We start from the raw sequence: 19,439 nt of genomic DNA on the forward strand, positions 1-19,439 counted from the left end.
ATTTCAAAGACCTATTTGCAAACATTGGAAACATGCTCCAGATACTAGGGACCTTGGAGAGGAAATTTTGCCTTCTCTCTAATTTCCCTAGTGGAAAGCAGGGCCTGCCTCTGCATTTTATAAGTTTCCTCCTAAAGTGGAGGGGTATTCAGATGCTGGACACCAAAATAATAGGTGTTTACAAGACAGCCTAAGCCTCTCTCTTCTGACCCTTCACCCCACCCCTAGTATGGCACACAGTAAGCAAATATGATCAAACTACTTCCTGGCTTAACACACCCTGGACAGCTCCTCACTACCCTCAAAATGAAGTCTAAACTCCTTGCCTAGCTTCCAAGGAGCTCCCTAATTCAGGCCTCTTTTGAAGGCCTGAGCGTCATTTCTTGCCCCCACCCCTCACCAAGCATACCCCAATGTGCACCTGAAACTCTAGTTCAGTGCTCTGCCCTCAGGTGCCAAATGTATAAGCCCTCACCACCTTCCTCAATAGAACTCTGAACATGTGCTGCCTCTTGCCAGAGCTCTTTCCTTCCCACATCAGTTACCTCTGAAAACTGCACATTCTAACTTAACTCTCAGGTCTCACTTGGACATGACAGCCTTCAGTGGGTGAGGTACCTGTCCTTTGTCCTACTGACCACTGGTTTTCCTTCTTTCAAGGTACTTATCTTCATTCCCCAAAATATCCTAGATCCATGCATTTCCCCGCATCTCCACTGCCACCTTCTCAGTCCAAGTCATCACCCCCTGTCTCCTGGAATTCTATAGCCTCCCCACTGCTCGTTCTGCATCCATTCTTGGCCCCTTTAAAGTCTACTAGCTAGAGTAATCTTTTAAAAGGCGGTCAAAGGCTTTGAAATCTTTCAAAGGCTTCACATTTCATTTAAGAAAAACAAACTCTTCTCCATGGTTTGCAAAGCCTTCCCGGATCTACTTAAATCCCTGCTCTTTCATTTCACATCAGACTTTTGGGCTCAGAAGCTACACAGGCCTGCTTCCTGTTCCCTGAACATAGCAAACTTACTCTAGGCTCAGAGCTTTGCACTTGCTATTGCCTCTGCTTGAAACTCTGTTCCTCTAGATCTTTGTGTGGTTGGATCTGCTCAAATGTCACCCCCTGAGACCAATTCCCTTCACTATTTTGTCTTTCTTTCCTAATAGCATTTATCATTCTCTCAGACCACCCCAATTATTTGTTTACTCATAGGATTACCATCTTGATCCTCCTTCTTGCAGGTAGGCAGAGAGACTGACTATCTTGCTGGCACCACTGTATTCCCCAGCTCCTGGCTCGGTGCCTGGCACGAAGTATGTGCTCTGCATTTTTGGATGAATGAATGGATAGGAACCAGAGAAGCCTAGTTCAATCTGTCTTTGCTTTACTTGCAAGTTTGGGCAAGCCTCCGTTTCCTGGTGTGTGAAGTGAGGGTGGAGGGAGTAGGATGTTGAACTAGAAGTTGTTGATTAGCTGTAAAATTTCAACCTTGTTTTCTTCCTAGTCTTAGGCCTAAAGCCAGCCACTGGACCCCAGCTCCCCACCTGTATAATGGGTGTGAGCTCATTCCTGCGGCTTGGGGTGGTAGCGCTGCCTTATAAGGCAGCAGAGGCCGAGGGCGGGCGAAGCCGTGTGGGTGGAGAGAAATCACAACATCCGGCTGTGGGGGCAGGGCGGGGGCGCCCGCAGTGGGCAGGCTGGAGGCCAGGTCGCAACTAGGGAGGCCGCCAGCCTTCTCTAGGCCTCTCCCTGCCTCCGATGTGCGCCCTCCTGGATGGGCCGACCCAAAAGCATACAGACGGATATACAAACTTGCTTGAGGCCGGCCTGCAGAAGGCCTAGGATGCCCGACGCATCCCCTTTAAACCCTGGAGAAACCAGGGTGAACCAAAGGGACCACACCCACACCTAGTGGTCCAATCAGAGTGCAGTGCTGAGAATGACTGACCTTCGTTCATCCAATGAAATACCCGATGTCCGGGGCGTGATCCAGAGATCCCACCTCCGTTGTCCCCGAGGAGGGCTCGACCCTAATTGGCAGTTCGGTATCCTACGAAGGTGCAGAAATTCGAACGTAGGGGCTGAACCCCACCGCAAACCAACCAGGAAGAGGTGACGTTTTAGGTCCTGCCCGCCCTGTTCCTTTGAACGAATCCCTAGCTCCGGGGGCGGGGGATGATTAAGGGCTTGTCTAATGGGAAGACGGCGCGGGGAGCGCTCGCCCAGTTATTGGCCAAGTAAAGTAAACAGAAGGCGGGCCGGGGCGGGGCGTGCCGGAGCCCGGGTGGCCCCCGGGAGGGGGCGGAGAGTGAGCGGCGGGCGGCGGCGGCGGCCCGGGAGGCCCCGGAGGCCGCGGTGCGGTCACTGCGAGCCGATCCGAGCCTCGCCGATCGCCATCCGGCCCCGGCCCCCTCGCGCAGTCCTAGCCGGCGGCGCGGCCCGGCGGGCCCGGCGGCGCCGTAGCCCATGGAGCTCGAGAACATCGTAGCGAACACGGTGCTACTCAAGGCCCGGGAAGGTGAGGCTGTCGGGTGCAGAGAAAGCGGGCGCGCGGCCTCCGAGCTCGGCGGGGCGTCTCAGCCTCCCGATCCCCTAGGGCAGCTAGCTCCACGCCCCGCACCTCTCGCGGACACGAGCCCTTCCGGCCTGTGGTCCTTTTCCTCCGCACCTGCCCTCCGGGAGCCAGAGCCCAGGAAGGGGCGGGAGTCAGGCCGCCGCCCTCGCGGCGAGTAGGGTGGTGGTGGTGGTGAAGGGGGTATGAGAAGGAGACAGGAAGGAAGAGGGAAGGGTGGGACCTCAGCCCCGGGAGAGCCTCTCTGAGGCCTCTCCCAGGTGAGAGGTTAAGAAGATGCCTCAGGAAGGGGAAGGGGCAGCCAGCCTACCCCACGTGCCCGGGCCCAGATTCAACCTGGGTTGCTCCCAGCCTGGGTCGGCGCAAAGTTGGTGCAGGGTAAAAGGTTTGGAGGAATTAACCGAGGCTCTGCCGTAGCAGAGCCCACCCGAGGTGGGGAAACTGCTGGTCATTTATGCTACCCGCATGACTGCCACTGGGGACAGAGGGGAATGGGTAACAGTTTTTGCCCTCAGGACTAGTGGGGCAGATGGGCATAGAAATAACTGGAACCTGAGTTTTGAAGGAAGGGAGCATGCCAGGCTGGTAGGACTGTTAAGTGCAAGGCCTGGCAGAGGGAGCCTGTCTAGTGAACCTGGTGTTACTGAGTGCCTCATGTTACCAGACACCTGCTCTATGAGGATCCTGGGGTGCATAAGGACCAGACCCGGTCTGCCCCTCACCTGCCATTGTTCACCTCAGTAACATAATCACCGAACACCTACTCTGTACCCTGTCCTGTCCCGGGTGCTGGGGACCAGTAAAGAAGACATTTCTAGGGCAGGGAGATCAGGACTCTGCTGGGCTTTCAGGCAGGTAGAGCTATCTGCATTGCCTCTCTGACCTCTTTTACAAGTGGGAAACTGAGGCTCAGATCAGGAACTAGCCCCCAGGACCCAGCAAGACGGGTTGACTCAGGCCTAGGACACAGCATGTCCCTGGTGCAGCCTGTAGGAAACAGATGCTTTCTGGCACAGCATCTGGTGCCCCCTGCCTGCCCTATGCATGTTGACCTGGGGAGGTGCTGCCTGGAAATGGGCATGGTAGGCTGGGTCCTCAGTGCCCAGAGCTTTCTTTATCTCCTGTCCCTTATCAAGTCCTGGGGCTAGGCCTTCCTCCCAGCCTCTGGGGGCATCTGCCGATTCTGTTCTGCCTCGTCATCCAGCTAGCCGGGGAGGAGGGGAGGGGAGAGCCTGGCCAGGCCTCCCTCCCTAGGGCTGTAGCCAGTTCAGGCTTCAAGCCTGCTGAGAACACTGCCTTGCCTGGCCAGAGAATGTAGGCACCTTCTGACAGGCTTCCTTAGGCCATGGGCGAGGCATAGGAGGTTATGACCAGACTAGGACCAGTTCCTTCTTTGGAGAATCCTTACTCCAACCTGGCCCTGTCCCTCCCACCTGGGTGACTCTAAACAAGTCTCCTCTCTCTGAACTTCAGTAACTCTTTCTGTGGCATTGTTGAGGATGGGACATTGAAAACTAAAGGAAATCCCAGTTGTCACTGAGGTCTGAACCATGGTCTATAGACTGAGTGCGTTGGAATCCCTTCATGAGCTGATTGACAGCTTGGGCCTAGGCTTTTGCCCGTTTCCCAAGTGATCTGAGGCCCTGAGTGATTTGGACTGCATGTATTCAGTTGACACCTGATAGATGCTGGGCATATTTGGGTTTGGAAAAGAGCTTGGCCTGGGGTCCTAGGGAGCTGGGTTCGAATCCTCTCTCTGGGACCTCCAGGCTTTGTAATCTTGGACAAATTGATTCCCCATTTCAGGGCCTCAGCTTTCTCATAAAATTGAGCTAGGTCTGTCAGAATTGCTGTGAGGGTGAAGTGGGACAGCACTGGGGAGTGTGAACCCTCACTTAATCCTCCTTCCTTTCCCAGACCCCCAGAGACATGGGAAGGGTCCAGGCTGGGGTGGAGTGGGGAGGAGCCCCACTGACTCTGGTGGCAGTTCCAGGACAGGATATTTGCATGTGACTCTTCGCTGCTGCCTTGATGTGGCTGAGAGGAGGGGGAGGAGGAAGTAACTGGTGGGGGTAGCAGGCGGATGGAGGGTTGGGTGAGGGACTTGCGGGGGTGGGGGAGGAGTTCCCCTTCTGGGGAGGCCTTGCCGTGGGTTGAGGGTGGGGGTCTGTTGCTCACTCACAGTGGAGCAATGACTATGGGATGTGCTGGGTTCAGGCTGCGGGAGGGCTGCTACCAGGTTTCCCAATGGGGTACCGTGCAACACTTCCTCCTCTAGGCAGCTTAGATCAGGGAGCCCACTGAAGAACCTAGCCTTGCTCCTTCCCTGGAAGGCGGCCCCTCCTACACCGCCTGCCTTCAACCAGGCTAGATAGAAACAAAGCTGCATAAACCATAGGGGAAACTGAGGCCAGGCAAGGGAAAGTGGTGGCCAGAGGTTGCCACTGACTGTTGGAGCTGGGCCCCACCCGTTGCCACAGCTCTACTGAGTACTGGACACAGACTCTGTTAGTCATCTTCACAGTACTTCTGGAGGACCTGAAGTACACATGGAGAAACTGAGGTTCCTAGAGAGCAAGTTAGGGGCTTCTCTGGTAGCTCAGATAGTAAAGAATCTGCCTGCAATGCAGGAGACCTAGGTTTGATTCCTGGGTTGGGAAGATCTCCTGGAGAAGGGAATAACAACCCACTCCAGTGTTCTTGCCTAGAGAAATCCATGGACAGACCATGGGGTCACAAAGAGTCGGACACGACTGAGCGACTAACACACAAGAGAGCAAGTTACAGTCTGAAGTGTAAAGGGGTGATTCAAACCCAAATCTGTAAGATGCCAAGACTCAGGCCCCTTCCACCATGTTCAACCTCATGACCCACAGGCCACACCTGTCTAGCTCTCTAACATGTTTTATGTTTTGGCTGCAGTGGTTTTTTTTTTTTTTTTTTATATAATATAGGAACTGGTATTTCGTGTAACGGTCCAGATTCCCGGCTGACTTTGAAAAGTCTGAAGAGTTGGCCACACCGAGCTGGCATTCCTGCCTAGTCAGAGTCAAGCAGTCAGCTGCGGTTGTGCTGCAGCTGTCTCCGTTTGAGGGGTCCGGTTCCCACACTCCCCACCGCTCCCTGTTGTCTCCCATCTGGTCCATATTTACCGCACCTGTCTGATTCTGTAGGCATTTGAGCTGCTGCCCAGCGGCTACAGATGAGGGATCAGCTAGGTAAAATGAGGTACCAGGCCTCCTGCCACCACTTCTTTTGCATCTGATGCAGGGTCCCGTCATAGGGGCCTGGAGCCTCCCTGGTGACTCAGCTGTCCTCTGCCATCTCTCAGGCATGTCCCACACGTCCCAGGATGTCTCCCTTCTGGGCCTGGACTTAACACAGTTTCCCCCACTATCGTGTCCTTATCTTCACTTGGGAGAGAAACTCCTACCTGGTTGGAAGCAGCTGAGCCTTGGTGAAGCTAACTGGAAACCCCACCTCCCACCCCCACCCGCCCATGGCCTGGCCTCATGCCCTTCTTGGTTCTTCCATCCCTTCTTGGCTCTTCCAGCCTAGGAGCCCCTAGCAGGAGGGCCTGGGGTCCATGTGTGTCCTGAAACCCAGCAAGAGCATGTTGCATGCAGAAGGAAGGCCCAAGGGGCCTCTCAGAGTGGACTGGGCCTAGGCTGGACCCTGAAGGCCTCTGGACCACACTGAGGGTAGCAAGGAGGATGACAATGGCAGGAATCAAGAAATAGCGCCTGTTTGCTTCCACAGGTGGTGGCGGGAATCGTAAAGGCAAAAGCAAGAAATGGCGGCAGATGCTACAGTTCCCCCATATCAGCCAGTGTGAAGAGCTACGGCTCAGCCTCGGTGAGGCCTTGGTTGAGACCGCGGGGTGGGGTGGGGTGCAGAGGCGAGAGAGTCCTGGTGTGCCAGGGGAGCCTCCCCTGAGACCTTGCCTTGGGCCAGAGGGTTGTGGGGGTTTCGGGGAGCAGAGAGATGGAGGCTGCACCACCCAGCTGAGTTTCAGTTCCTGGGTCCAGGCGGGGTGGAGGGCAGACAGCACAGGACAGCAGCGGGCGGTGGGGGTAGGCGTGGGGAGGAGCCCCGCGTCAGATTTGGGGGCGGTCTGAGGGAAGCTGCAGAAGGGAGGACCAGGCCTCGGGTGAGCAGGGCTCGGAGGACAGAGCAGAATGTGCAGGGGGGGCTGGAGTCAGCTCACACACTGACTGTCTGGGGTGGTGGAACCCAGGCCTGTGCGCAGCCCTACCCAGCCTGGCCCTGGGGGTGCCCAACAAAGCCTTGACCAGCAGGGCCCAAACCCCCTCTGACGGCCTGCACGTGGGCCAGGAGTACACCATGGCTGCTTCCACCGCTGGGAAGGAGGCTTAGCCTCGAACTCACCGGAAGCCACAGCTTCCTCCCACACTTTCGCCAGGCAGGCAGCAGGTGTGGGCTGGGCCAGAGCTGGGCCGGAACCACACAGACCACACCCAGCCCCAACCATGACGTATGTACAAGTAGTGCGAACTGGAAGTCAGCAGCCGGAAGTGAGGACCCGGCTCTGGAGCCACACTCCTGCTTGTGTGATCTTGGGGCTAATCACTCAGCCTCCCTGGGCCCTGGAGTCCCAGGGCTACGATGGCAGTAACAGTGGTGTCGCCTCAGTGCTGTGGCAAGGGTTCTAAAGGAGACAGTGGCTGCCATACTGCAGGGCTGGAAGCTGTTGGCGGGGGCTCCGGGCCTAGCGGTGTGGACAGGAGTGCCTTGCCGGCAGGCTCCAAATCCAGGAATCCAGCAGCTCCCACCTCTGCCTGCAGAGCGTGACTACCACAGCCTGTGTGAGCGGCAGCCCATCGGGCGCCTGCTGTTCCGAGAGTTCTGCGCCACGAGGCCTGAGCTGACTCGCTGCATTGCCTTCCTGGACGGGGTGGTGAGTGCGGCCCAGCCCCACACCAAGGGTGGGCAGAGGTCCCGGGCCACATGTGTGTCCCGTCTCCTCACACCTGTTACTCCATCCAAACCCCAAGCCTTCTCTGCCTCCACCCCCACCCCCGCAGGCCGAGTATGAAGTGACCCCTGATGAGAAGCGGAAGGCATGTGGGCTGCGGCTCATGCAGAATTTTCTGAGCCACACGGTGAGTTAGCACTGGTGCAGGGACTAGGGTAGTGGACAGAGCTCAGTGATGGTGAGAGGAATGACCACTGCCTGTGCAGAGTGTGCCCCTGGAGCTACTCCAGGCTCACCAGGTGGCACCATGGGCAAGGAGTCCAGGTGGGTGGGCCAGGACACTGAGCCCAGCAGCTCTGCTTCACCATGCCTCAAGGAGAGCTGCAGAAAATTCAGCCACTAAGCAGGCTGTGTACCCCTGGCCACCCAGCACAAGCCCGAGATCTCTGCCCTGGGGGTGGGCAGGTCTTGCCCTGACCTGTCTGTGGCCTGTCCCCAGGGTCCTGACCTCATCCCCGAGGTCCCCCGGCAACTGGTGACGAACTGTGCCCAGCGGCTGGAGGAAGGACCCTGCAAAGACCTCTTCCAGGAGCTTACTCGGTAAACCTCTCCCTGCCCTCAGGCTGAGAACTGTGTCCTGAGGAGGGGGCTTCTGCAGACCCAGAGGGCTATGAACAGTGCAGCAGGTGGTGAGCAAACTCAGTCTCTCACCCCAGCCTTGCCCCTGCTCTGTGACCCTGATCAGGTTGCCTCCCCTCAGGTAGCATCCTGGGCTTTAGCATCGGATATCCGTCTCCCCCGCAGGTGGGCTAGCAGGAGGGTTGGCCAAGGATTCTGCCTTTCAGGCTGAGCATACACATAACAGGGGGCCTGGCCCATCGAGGGGAGAATGGGGGGTGTCAGGTGCTGACCAGAGGCTGGGCCTTCTCGACAGGTTGACCCATGAGTACCTGAGCATGGCCCCTTTTGCCGACTACCTCGACAGCATCTACTTCAACCGTTTTCTGCAGTGGAAGTGGCTGGAAAGGTGAGCTCCTTGAAGGCTGGCCCCAGATGGGCCGGGTTGAAGGGGTTCTCATGGGTCTCAGGCCCCTGCTCAGCTAGTGTTTGCTTCCCAACCCCTTGTCCACAGGCAGCCAGTGACCAAAAACACCTTCAGGCAGTACCGAGTCCTGGGCAAAGGCGGCTTTGGGGAGGTGAGTGGCCAGGCCAGAGCCCAGCAGAGTGCAGAGGTGGGGTACAGGGGACCTGACCATCCCCTTAGCCTCTCTGAGCCTATAACCCTCAGGAAGGCCGCAGCTGGTCCCCACTTGCCCCCTCTATCCTGGCTCCAGGTATGCGCCTGCCAGGTGCGGGCCACAGGCAAGATGTACGCCTGCAAGAAGCTGGAGAAGAAGCGGATCAAGAAGCGGAAAGGGGAAGCCATGGCACTCAACGAGAAGCAGATTCTGGAGAAAGTGAACAGTAGGTTTGTAGTAAGTACAGACAGGAGATCCCTCCTTTCCCCCACGGCCACACCGGCCCTCCCCACTCACTGGACTAAGACCTCTTCCCTCCCTGACCCGCCCCCTCCAGGCACCGCTACTTCTCCTGCCCTCAGAGATGCCTGGGAGGGGCGGGTTTGGGATATTGACACCTGGCCTGGGAAGCAGGATGGCCCCAGGGAGTGGCACTAAGAATAGTTTTTGGGTGGCTGGCGCTAGCCCCGCCACCGGGCATCCCACGGCCTCTGCTTCAGGGCTCATGTCCCCTTGGTCACAGGTGAGCTTGGCCTACGCCTATGAGACCAAGGATGCACTGTGCCTGGTGCTGACGCTGATGAACGGAGGCGACCTCAAGTTCCACATCTACCACATGGGCCAGGCTGGCTTCCCTGAGGCTCGGGCTGTCTTCTACGCAGCAGAGATCTGCTGTGGCCTGGAGGACCTGCACCGGGAGCGTATCGTGTACAGGTGCAGGGGCGTGGCCCTCCCGGCCAGGGGCTGCGGCTAGGCTGGGGTGAAGGCTGCAGAGGCATGTTGGTGTGCTGGCACTGTTGTGGCGGGCACAAGTCTGTCGGACCTTGGCTCGGGCTCCACGCTCACGCATGCTCACTAGGCTGCTAGGCTCAGTGTGGCTCAGAACCCAGGCTCTGGGGTCTGGTTAACCCATGTGTGAATCCTGGCCCTGTCATCCCTATGTGGCCTTGGCCAGTCAACTCCCTGCTCACAACACCATTTTTTTTCCCTGGGAAGCAAAGATTTTAATTCCTGCCTCGCAGCTTGTTGTAGAGAATGAACGAGATAATGCTGGAAAGTACACAGAACACGGCAGTGGGGAGCTCTGCTTATTATTATTAGTAATGCTTTTGGGCTTCCCTGGTAGCTCATCTGGTAAAGAATCCACCTGCAATGTGGGAGACCTGGGTTCAATCCCTGGGTTGGGAAGATCCCCTGGAGGAGGGCATGGCAACCCACTCCAGTATTCTTGCCTGGAGAATCCCATGGACAGAGGAGCCTGGCGGGCTACAGTCCATGGGGTCACAAAGAGTCAAAAATGACTGAGCGACTAAGCACACCAGGAGGGGGTGGCCCCGTTGGCTGTATGGCCAGCTGAGCAGCATCTGACCCTGCCATTCTCTCCTTACAGGGACCTAAAGCCAGAGAACATCCTACTAGATGACCATGGTGGGTGAGGGGCCCCTAGGGGCAGGGGAAGGATGGGAGAGGTGTGCCCATCTGCCTAATGGGCCTCCCTGCTTCTCCACCCACATTCAGGTCACATCCGCATCTCTGACCTGGGGCTGGCTGTGCACGTACCCGAAGGCCAGACGATCAAAGGCCGTGTGGGCACTGTGGGCTACATGGGTGAGTCTGCCTTCCCCCGACCCACCAGCCTCCTGGGTCCTCTTGCTGTCGTGTGTCCAGTCCCACCACTTCTGTTGGGAAATCTCCTGTACCTCACGGAACAGAAAGAGCTGATGTTCCTCTTTTATAGATGAGGAGACCAAGACTCAGCCAGGGCTCCACACACTGAATCCGCAGCGTTCACTCACTTGCATAGTCATTGAGGCCCTCCTACCAACTGGGCCTGAAGGTGGCTACCAGTGAAAGACAAGGGCCTCACACCTGTTTTCCATAGCCCTGGTTCCTCCACTGCCCCAACCTGCCCATGCTAGGAGTGGGAGTGCCCATCTATGGTAGGGGCCATGATGAGGCCCCAAATTCCCCTGGAGAGCACGTGACACAGTAGACAGAGCTCCAGCTGTGTGCTCCACCGTCTCCTTATTATGTGTCCAAGGGCCAGACATTCTCCTTCTCTCAGCCTCACTGTCCCTGCCTGCAGCCTGCTCCCAGGGCTGCCTTGAAGCTGAAAGGAGGCGGTAGAGGCAAAACCCCCCACCTGCCCGCTTTAGCAGGCAGTCGACACCCAGCAAATGGGTTGCCATCTTCTTTCCTCTCTTTGACATTGAAGCTAGAGGTTGCAAACTGGTAGCCACGCTGGGTCTAATTTGGCCTCCATCTGTGTTTAAATCAAATCGTTTTTCAAACAGTTTGAAGTAGTCACCAGCATTTGATAACCCAGACAGCTTCACGTTAAAAATATGATTTCTGACTTCTCTTGAAAGATCAGAAGACCTGACCCCCGACCCCCAGCCCACCCTGCAGGGCCATACCAGCTCCTCCTGGTGGGCTGTGAGCTCCCCTACTCCCCGTGGTCCCCACCAGGCTGCTGATGGTGCCTGCCTGGCACTGGCTGCTGCACTGGGTGTTTGAACTGATCCCTGGCCTTGACATGCAAGCTGGGCATTCCCAGGGCTCAATTCTGCCTCCCGCCCAATCTTAATTCCTGCTGTCCCTCCCAGCCCCAGAGGTGGTAAAAAACGAACGGTACACCTTTAGCCCAGACTGGTGGGCACTCGGCTGCCTCCTGTATGAGATGATCGCAGGCCAGTCACCCTTCCAGCAGAGGAAAAAGAAGATCAAGCGGGAGGAAGTGGAGCGGCTGGTGAAGGAGGTGCCTGAGGAGTACTCCGAGCACTTCTCCCCACAGGCCCGCTCACTCTGCACCCAGGTACGGCCGCCAGCAGGAGGCGCAACCAGCCGGGGCTGGGGCTGGGGTTACCTCTCCCAAGGGTACCCTAACCGCCACTGCCCTGATGCAGCTCCTCTGCAAGGACCCCTCCGAACGCCTGGGGTGTGGTGGGGGCGGCGCGCAAGAAGTGAAGGAGCACCCCCTCTTCAAGAAGCTGAACTTCAAGCGGCTGGGAGCTGGCATGCTGGAACCACCCTTCAAGCCTGATGTGAGTGCCACCCACTCCTGCTGAAGGCAGGGCCAAGCCCAAGCGGAGCTGGGGGCTCTTGGAACATTGATTGGGACCTGCTCAGTGCAAGCATTAGAAAACCCAAGTGGGTTAACCAACCAAACAATTCACCAGGCTCCTAAAAATGAAAGGCCTGGCTTTTGGCACACTGGATCCGGGGCTCCAGCAGTGCTGTAGGAGTTCTGTCTTCCTCCTCCTCCCCACTACCGGCTTCCCTCTTGGGCAGCTGTCCCCAGGGTATCAGGCCTTCATTCTAATGACTCAGCCACCCTGGTAGACAGAGAGTGCCTCTTTGCTCATTGCCTAATTACTCGGATGCCCCTCAGCAGCCACATCAGGACCACGTGCCCACCCGTGCCACGCAAGTGGGGAAGATTGGTCTTCCAAAGGGAAACCAAGATTCCTTGCCAGCAGGGGGAAGGGCCATTGGACTGGCCAGACATCCACTGCCCCCTGCACCTGGCAAGGCTGACCTCCTATCTGTGAGCAGAACACTCCCCTCTGCAGAATCTCACTCATTGACTGAGCTTCTCAGTGGGTCAGGCATCTGCTATCAGAAACATCCTGGAGTCATCAGATTCTCAGTGGGAGAAGTCCAACTCAAACTTAGGCCCAACGTGGGGCTTTTTGGTTCATTTAGCCAGAAAGTCCCAGAGTAGGACCAGCGTCAGTGGTTCACACCGTGTGGCCAGGACTCCACCTCTTGTCACTGCTTGTCACCTGTTGACTGTTCTCCCACTGAATTCAAGCTTCTCAGTATAAAGTCAAGGAAGCTTCTGATTGGCCAAGATTAGGTCATGTGCTTGCCCTCACCTCACATGTAAGAGGACTGAGTCCTGTGATTGACAGTTCACCAGGAACACAGGGGAAGAAGGAAGGTGATGATGGGCAGGCCAGATTGGTGGCTGTCAATCATGCATGTGATTGTTTACACATTCAACAAAGTATCTGAATGCCAGTATGTGCCAGATCTCAGAAGTCACAGAGTCAGTAGGACCTAGTCCTACCTTCATGGTCTAGTGGGAAGACATAGAAAAATAAGCCAGTAAGTGAAAAAGGCGTGGTGGAGGGGTGGGGGTATTTTTAGACAGGATGGCCTCTGAGTAGCTGTTGGATATGTATCAGTAGAAACCTAAAATATGTGAAGGAGAGAGTTGTGCCAGGATTTGGGCCATTAGCGTTCCAGGGAGAAGGAGCAGCCAGGCATCGAGGTCCTAGTCCAGGGACCAACCTTGAGAGGTGGAGCAGCAGTGGAGGCCAGTGTGGGCAGGGAAAGAGGGAATGTGGAGCAGGAGTGTTGAGGGGTGGAGACAGGTGGTGGGGCCATAGAGCTGGGAAGTGGGAGTGGGAGGCCCCTGCCTCCGTAGGACTGCGTCTTGTAGGTGGGGCTCACCAGCGCCCAGAGGTGTGGGCCTTGCCATCAGCAGTTGAACTGCAAGCCTGACTTCTGCAGCCTGCCTTAGAGCTGGCTGTCCCACTCAGCTTTACTCCAGCTTCCCTGCACATCATCTCAGTTACTCTTGAAAATCAGTGCCCTGGAGTTTAACTTTTTTAGAAGCAGATGAGAAGTGTGCTTGATGGGGATACAGTTTTTAGCCGCTTTATTGAATTCACATACCATGCAACTCACTTCTTTTAAGCATATAATTAAGTGACTTTTAGCATAAAGATGCAACCATCACCAAAATCAATTTTAGAACATTTTCATCACCCCTCCCCTCCAAACACCCCCTACTCATTAGCAGTCATTCCTCATTCCCCTTCCCCTTGGCAGCCACTAATCTGCTGTATGTCTCTCTATATTTGCCTGTTCTGGACATTTCATGTTAACGGGATTGTATAATATGTGGTGCTTTGTGACTGGCTTCTTGCAGTTTGCATGTTTTCCAGATCACCCATGTTGTAGTTCTTACTGGTCCTGCATTCCTTTTGTATGGCTTAATAATATTCCATTCTATGAATATTGCACCTTCTGTGTATTTATTCATCCATCAATGGGCATTAGGGTTGTTTTTGTTATGGGGCTGTGATGAATAATGCTATTTGAACATTAACATAGAAGTTCTTGTGGGGACATATGTTTTCATTTCTCTGGGACATATACCTAGGAATTGAACACTGGCTCATATGGTAACATGTTTAACCTTTGGGAGAACTGCTGACTTTTCTGAAAAGCAGCTGTATGATTTTACATGATGATGTTTTGACATCCTTAACAGTATGATTTAGAAAACAATGCAAAGATGAAAAAAGAAGTGGCCTTCTGGAGTGAGGTGGGCTCCTGGCAGGGGGCTGGGGGCACAGGGACTGTTGGCTGTGAAGCAGAAGGAGATGGAGTGTGCCATTGGACATCCCAGGACAGAGGGACCCATCAGCTCCAAGCCCTGCATGGGGTATCCAGCTGAAGGGGCTGAGATTCAGCCTGCTCTCCCTTTGCCAGTTGCCCCCAGACAGCTGTGTACAGGCAGGGGTGGGGGCTGCCTATTATTGATTCCATATGGCACTGTGGAGACTGATGGACTGTCATGGGTCAGCTATGCAGCCTCAACAGTCCATGAGCAGTGAGGGGTGATCCCCAGTTTAGAGGGAAACTTGGGCCTCAGAAGGGATTGTCACGCTCAGGAAGTGCATGGGGCACTTTTGTATTCGAAGTAAAGTTGATTTATAGTGTTGTGTGTTAGTTTCTGCTGTACAGCAAGGTGATTCAGATAAGATATATGTATGTGTTTATGTACATGTGTATACATACTTTTTTCAGATTCTTTCCATTGTAGTTTATTACAAGGTATTGAACATAGCTCCTCACACTATATAGTATGACTGTGTTGTTTATTTGTGTAATATATAGTCATATGTATCTGCTAATCCCAAACTCCTTATTTATCCTCTCCCCTTAAATGTCTGTGAGTCTGTTTCTGTTTTGTAAATTAAGTTCATTTGAGTCTATTTTTCTAGATTCCACATGTGATGTCACTATATTTGTGTTTGTATGACTTACTTCACTTAGTATGATGATCTGTAGTTGGTCTCCTGTGGGGTCTTCCTGTCTGACCACTGTCTATGTTCCCCCAGCCCCAGGCCATTTACTGCAAAGATGTTCTGGACATTGAACAGTTCTCAACAGTTAAGGGTGTGGAGCTAGAGCCCACTGACCAGGACTTCTACCAGAAATTTGCCACAGGCAGTGTGCCCATCCCTTGGCAGAACGAGGTGGGGACCTGCCCGGCCGGTGGCTGGTGGGGGGGTCTCAGGGTTGGGGGTGACCTCAGGGGCAGCGCTCACAGCTGCCTGTTCTGTGGCAGATGGTGGAGACCGAGTGCTTCCAGGAGCTGAACGTCTTCGGGCTGGATGGCTCAGTTCCCCCAGACCTAGACTGGAAGGGCCAGCCACCAGCACCCCCCAAAAAGGGACTGCTGCAGAGACTCTTCAGTCGCCAGGTAATCCCCAGCAGTGTCCTACCTCGGCCCCCAGCCCAGCTCCTGGGGACAGCGGGTGGGAGGCAGAGCTGGTGCCCGTATGCGGGGGAGTGGGCATCCTCCAGTTGTGTCAGCGGTGCCCAGGGTCTCTGGCCTCATTCCCGCCTGTCCCCCACCCCTGGCTGGGCTCATGGCCTCTTTTCTCTTTCCAGAGGTGAGCAGTGTGGGCTTCCCGTGGGTTGGCCTTGCTGCCCAGCCCCGGGGAGCCACAGGCAGCCCTTCCATGGCAGAGGCAAGATGTGGGCGAAAGAAGTCTGGTGCCCGCTCCCTACCCGTCCTTCCTTCCCCTCCCCTGCCGTGCCCTGCACCTGGCACCTGCAAGCAGTGAGCCTTGCTTAGCCGTCTTGTCTCCCCGTGCCCTGCATCCACCAGCCCCAGAATAGAGGGCCCTGGCAGAGCCTGGGATTCACCTGGTCCCTCTTAACTTCAGCCTGTTGCCAGCAGCCTCTGCACTGGTGTCCACACGTGTCTGGCCTGAGCTGCTGCTCTGGGCCCCTCGTGGGGAACCCCCTCCTTGGAGCACAGCCCTGATCAGCTCCTGGTCGGCCCTGGCAGGGCTGGGCCAGGCAAAGGCCCTGGTGGCTAACTGCGCGCGCTCTGCCTCTCTCCCTCCATGTCTCCCCTGCCCTGCAGGACTGCTGTGGAAACTGCAGCGACAGTGAGGAAGAGCTTCCCGCCCGCCTCGAGCTCCCCACCCGCCTCTAGCCCCCAGCCTGGGGCCCCCCTGGGCGGTTGGCGGTAGCAGCTACTGCGAACGCTGTTTACAGTTTTGCACAGTGGTCTTCCCCATTGTCCACTCAAGTTGTGGCCTGGGAGACACAGCCGGAGCTGTCCCCAGTGCCCTCTGCCCCGGAGCCCCTGGTCTGGCTGAGTGGTCAAGGCCTGGGCTGTCCCCTGGGACAAAGGTGCGTCCCTTCAGCTCTTGTCTGTGGAGCTCGGGGCTTTCTGTATTTATGTCTTTGTATGAATGTATATAGCAACCAGAACATTCTTAAGACTCACCCTGGAGCCAGCAGAGGGGCTGCTGCCGCACACTCCAGACACCTCAGGCCCAGCTTGGATAGGCAAAGCTGGGCCAGGCCAGGCCCCTGGGCCCTCAGCACTGTGCTTGCCACCGCCGACCTCTGAGTGAGACTCGTGCCTGCCGCTGCTGCCCTGGGTTTAGGCCGCCGCCTCTGGGGCCCAATACTGTCCATTCTCAGCGCCTGTCAGAGGTGGATCTGGGACCGCTGGGTCCCCTAGGCCTGTGCCAAAGTGTGACCAGAGACTGGGCTGCCCCTGGGACCCCTCATTCCACTGCCCAGGCTGTCCCAGACGGGTCTGCCTCTGCCTTCCGGCTCCCGGGACACCTTGTCCCCTGTGCTGTGTCCTGTCCTGGAGTCACCTCTTGCAGAACACCCCAGCCCAGGTCATAGGAAGGGAAGGGGTGGGGGTGTCACTGACCAACCCTCAAACATTCCAGACTCCCCTCGAAACAGACACGTGCCCAGCAATAATCCGCCCCTCCCTCTGTGTGTGTGTGTGTGTGTGTGTGTGTATGAATGAGAGAGAGAGATAGAAGGGGGCAGGCTGAGGCTGTGTGCCTGCATCCCAACCCCAGCCCTTCCCAGACTGATGGCCCTCTTGGTCCCAGTGTTAATGGTAGTGTGGGATACAGGGCCCCAGTTTTTCCATATTTAAGGCCGATTTTTATTACTCATTTTGTCCAATGTAAGCTGCCACATGTCTCTGTGAATACAGTCCGAGCACAAACCTGGCTAGCTGCCCCTGCCTGCCTCTTTCTTGGCCCTGGTGGTCCAGGGATCTCCTTGTTTCCCTGACCCTGCTGGAAGTGGGAAGGGGTTGGAAGTGGGGCTGGTGGAGGCTGCCCTTCCACCAAGGCCTAAGGGCCTCAGGACTGATCTTGGGGTAACCTCTCCAAGCTCTGGTGGCCTTTGGGCCCCACGAGTTTCCTCAATGGGATGAGGCCTGAGGGGAAGAAGCCTTGGGTCTCCAGTAGGGTATGGGTCTGACTCCGCCTGTGCTGAAGAGGCAGGCTCAGCTGGCAGTATCCTCCAAGACCAAGGCAGCCTGGCCACCAGTTGTGGGTTTGGAGCCGCCTGTGGAGTAGGGTGGGAGCTCCTGTTGGGAACACCTGCTCAGTCTTGTCTGGACACCTCCATGATTTGCCCAGGGCCGTACACATGTATTAGAGCCATTGCTCTGCTCTGCTTCTGAACCAGGAAATGTGGCTGGGCAGAAATGCACACTGGTGATGCTGCAAGTTAGGTCATGGCAGAGGCAGATGCAGACCAGCCATGTGGGCATCAGAATTCTCTGAAGGTAGCAGTTGAGCTGGGCCTAGAAGGAGACCTGCACAGAGACAAGAGTGACACCCTATTGACCACAAGTCTGTCCCAGACTACACAAACCTGTTCCTGTAACCTCCCAATAACTCCAGCCCCTGCTATAACCACCTATAAAGGTTTGTTCCTGGCCTTTGGGCCAGGTACCCAGTGCCACAGAGGCCACATGAGCTTTGCAGTTGGACAGCTCTGGGTTCAAGGCCTGCACAGGGTAGATAGGTATTAGTGTACAGAGGCCTCAGCCCAGCTCTGGGCAGGTGTGTGAGGGTGAGTGAATGCCAGGTAGATGGGTAGGTCCATACCTCCTGATGGTGCTAGTGGTAAGGAATCTGCCTGCCAATGCGGGAGATGCTGGTTTGATTCCTGGGTCAGGAAGGTCCCCTGGAGAAGAGAATGGCAACCCACTCCAGTATTCTTGCCTGGGAAATCCCATGGACAGAGGAGCCTGGAGCGCTATGGTCCAAGGGGTTGCAGAGAGTCAGACACGTCTGAGCATGCATGCATGCAAACCTCCCACCAGACTCCCCTTAGGCTAGGTAGGCACCCAGGGAACTTCTTGGCAAGGGTTCAACCCACTTTAAAGTTCTTACCACAGTGGATCCTTGGCAGAGGAAAGTTCCAGAATTCACTTACTAACAAGTCTTCCCCAAGTTCATGTCCCCATCCAGCTCTGTTGGAAACCCAGATGGAGATGAGGCCCCCTGCTAGCTTGGAACTCAGTCTGGTAGGCAAGCAGATGGGGGAACAGTGGGACCAGTGTGATCAGCACTGTAGCAGAGATGATTCTAGAACTGCTGGGGCTAGGGCTGAGACTGAGGGCCAACACAAAGCAAGGGAGGAGGCCCCTTGTCACAGAGTTGTCCAGTTAGGACCCTCCAGGATACAGAATCATGTTCCCGGAAAAGGAGTCAGATGGGTGATCTGGAGCCTCTAGTGGGGCAACGGCTGGAGCCAAGTTCAAGGAGACTGCCATGCTGGGTTTTGAAAGCTGTGCTAGGATGTGGGGTCTCATCTGGAAGGTGGGGGAAGTCCTGAAGGATTTTAGGTGGTGGTGTTAGAGTGTCTGCCTAACATGTACAAAAGCACCCCATGTTTCCTTTGGGCAAACTCCTTAGTCTTCATGGTTCAGATGGGACTGGGCTGGCACTTGCTGTATACACATACACTTAGAGCATGTGACCCAGGGGGCACTGTCAGGGATCTTTGGTTGCAAGTGACAGCTGTCCTATAGCTAACTTAGAATGTGTTAAAATGATATGCAGGAGCTGAGAGAACCAGGACTTAGGCAGCTCATCACGTAGCACAACCCCCAGAAGCAAGATGTTACAGCCATGTTTATGTCTTTGCACTACTGAGCTTCAAGGAGTCCAAATGGCCAGGCTGGGAATCTGCCCACTGTACATCACGGGCACCTGATGGGGGTGTGGTGAGTCCCACAGTGAAATAAGGGTGCCCAAAGAAAAGGGAATGGATACTGGGTGACCAAACACATATCCCTTCGCCCGTACCTGGATTGGTTCACCTCTGTACACTTGGCCAAAACAAATCCAAAAGGAGCCTGGGGGATTGCCTGAACTACTGACGGACAGCCGGTGTTCTCAGTTCCTCTAGGGATGGATGGCTTGTGTCTAGAGCTGTGGGGTCAACCTCACCACCACATGGAGGCAGATTTACCTGAAAATGATGCAAGCAGAAGAAAGCTGAGTGGAGAGAACAGATAAATGCCTCATTGCATTGCTAGAACACCCGGAACCAATTGGGACCATAGCTTAAAATCCCCTGGACATTCCAGTTACAGGGAAAGTTACATTA

General features: G+C 55.7%; 2 protein-coding genes and 1 long non-coding RNA gene across 16 annotated transcripts in view; 1 reads left to right on the top strand and 2 right to left on the bottom strand.

Annotated features, from left to right (window-relative positions):
• F12 (coagulation factor XII) overlaps positions 1-2,101 on the bottom strand; it is a 28,013-nt gene extending 25,912 nt beyond the window's left edge. For 3 of the 5 annotated variants that reach the window (XM_086410929.1, XM_086410927.1, XM_086410924.1), the window contains exon 1: positions 1,944-2,101. The gene's annotated coding sequence lies outside the window, so the exon portion shown is untranslated. The remainder of the gene's footprint in view (positions 1-1,943) is intronic. The other 2 variants (XM_086410926.1, XM_086410925.1) reach the window with 2 other exon arrangements.
• A 200-nt stretch (positions 2,102-2,301) lies between these two features.
• GRK6 (G protein-coupled receptor kinase 6) lies at positions 2,302-17,038 on the top strand. 10 transcript variants are annotated; one of them, XM_086410936.1, is made up of 16 exons: positions 2,302-2,513; positions 6,327-6,422; positions 7,267-7,485; positions 7,613-7,690; positions 8,003-8,103; positions 8,438-8,530; positions 8,636-8,699; positions 8,838-8,978; positions 9,265-9,455; positions 10,132-10,169; positions 10,260-10,349; positions 11,348-11,556; positions 11,648-11,785; positions 14,879-15,016; positions 15,109-15,243; positions 15,435-17,038. In XM_086410936.1, exons 4-16 carry the CDS (start codon positions 7,667-7,669, stop codon positions 15,438-15,440), a joined length of 1,368 nt encoding a protein of 455 aa, XP_086267062.1. In that variant the 5' UTR covers positions 2,302-2,513; positions 6,327-6,422; positions 7,267-7,485; positions 7,613-7,666; the 3' UTR covers positions 15,441-17,038. The 10 variants fall into 10 exon arrangements, with proteins under 10 accessions (XP_086267062.1, XP_086267060.1, XP_086267061.1 ...); XM_086410934.1 differs by having other exon boundaries at positions 15,914-17,038; XM_086410935.1 differs by having other exon boundaries at positions 7,330-7,485; positions 15,914-17,038.
• Positions 16,948-19,301, bottom strand: LOC147369092 (uncharacterized). Its single transcript, XR_015167253.1, has 2 exons — positions 17,930-19,301; positions 16,948-17,634 (listed from the first exon to the last, which is right to left on the bottom strand). It is a non-coding gene; the product is annotated as an uncharacterized LOC147369092 (long non-coding RNA).
• Positions 19,302-19,439: the final 138 nt, after the last annotated feature.

The sequence above is a fragment of the Bos grunniens genome, chromosome 7, assembly GCF_055505025.1.
Source record: "Bos grunniens cultivar Pamir isolate PY7600 chromosome 7, Bosgru_T2T1.0, whole genome shotgun sequence".
In the NCBI taxonomy this organism is placed as follows: Eukaryota; Metazoa; Chordata; class Mammalia; order Artiodactyla; family Bovidae; genus Bos; species Bos grunniens.

What these genes read in the sequence shown, in the direction of transcription:
- GRK6 (XM_086410930.1), top strand. Translation starts at nt 5,832, where the DNA reads ATGCAGGGTCCCGTCATAGGGGCCTGGAGCCTCCCTGGTGACTCAGCT. An exon ending in TGTCCTCTGCCATCTCTCAG is followed by an intron (nt 5,899 to 6,326) that starts GCATGTCCCACA and finishes TTGCTTCCACAG; the next exon opens with GTGGTGGCGGGAATCGTAAA. An exon ending in TTGCCTTCCTGGACGGGGTG is followed by an intron (nt 7,486 to 7,612) that starts GTGAGTGCGGCC and finishes CCACCCCCGCAG; the next exon opens with GCCGAGTATGAAGTGACCCC.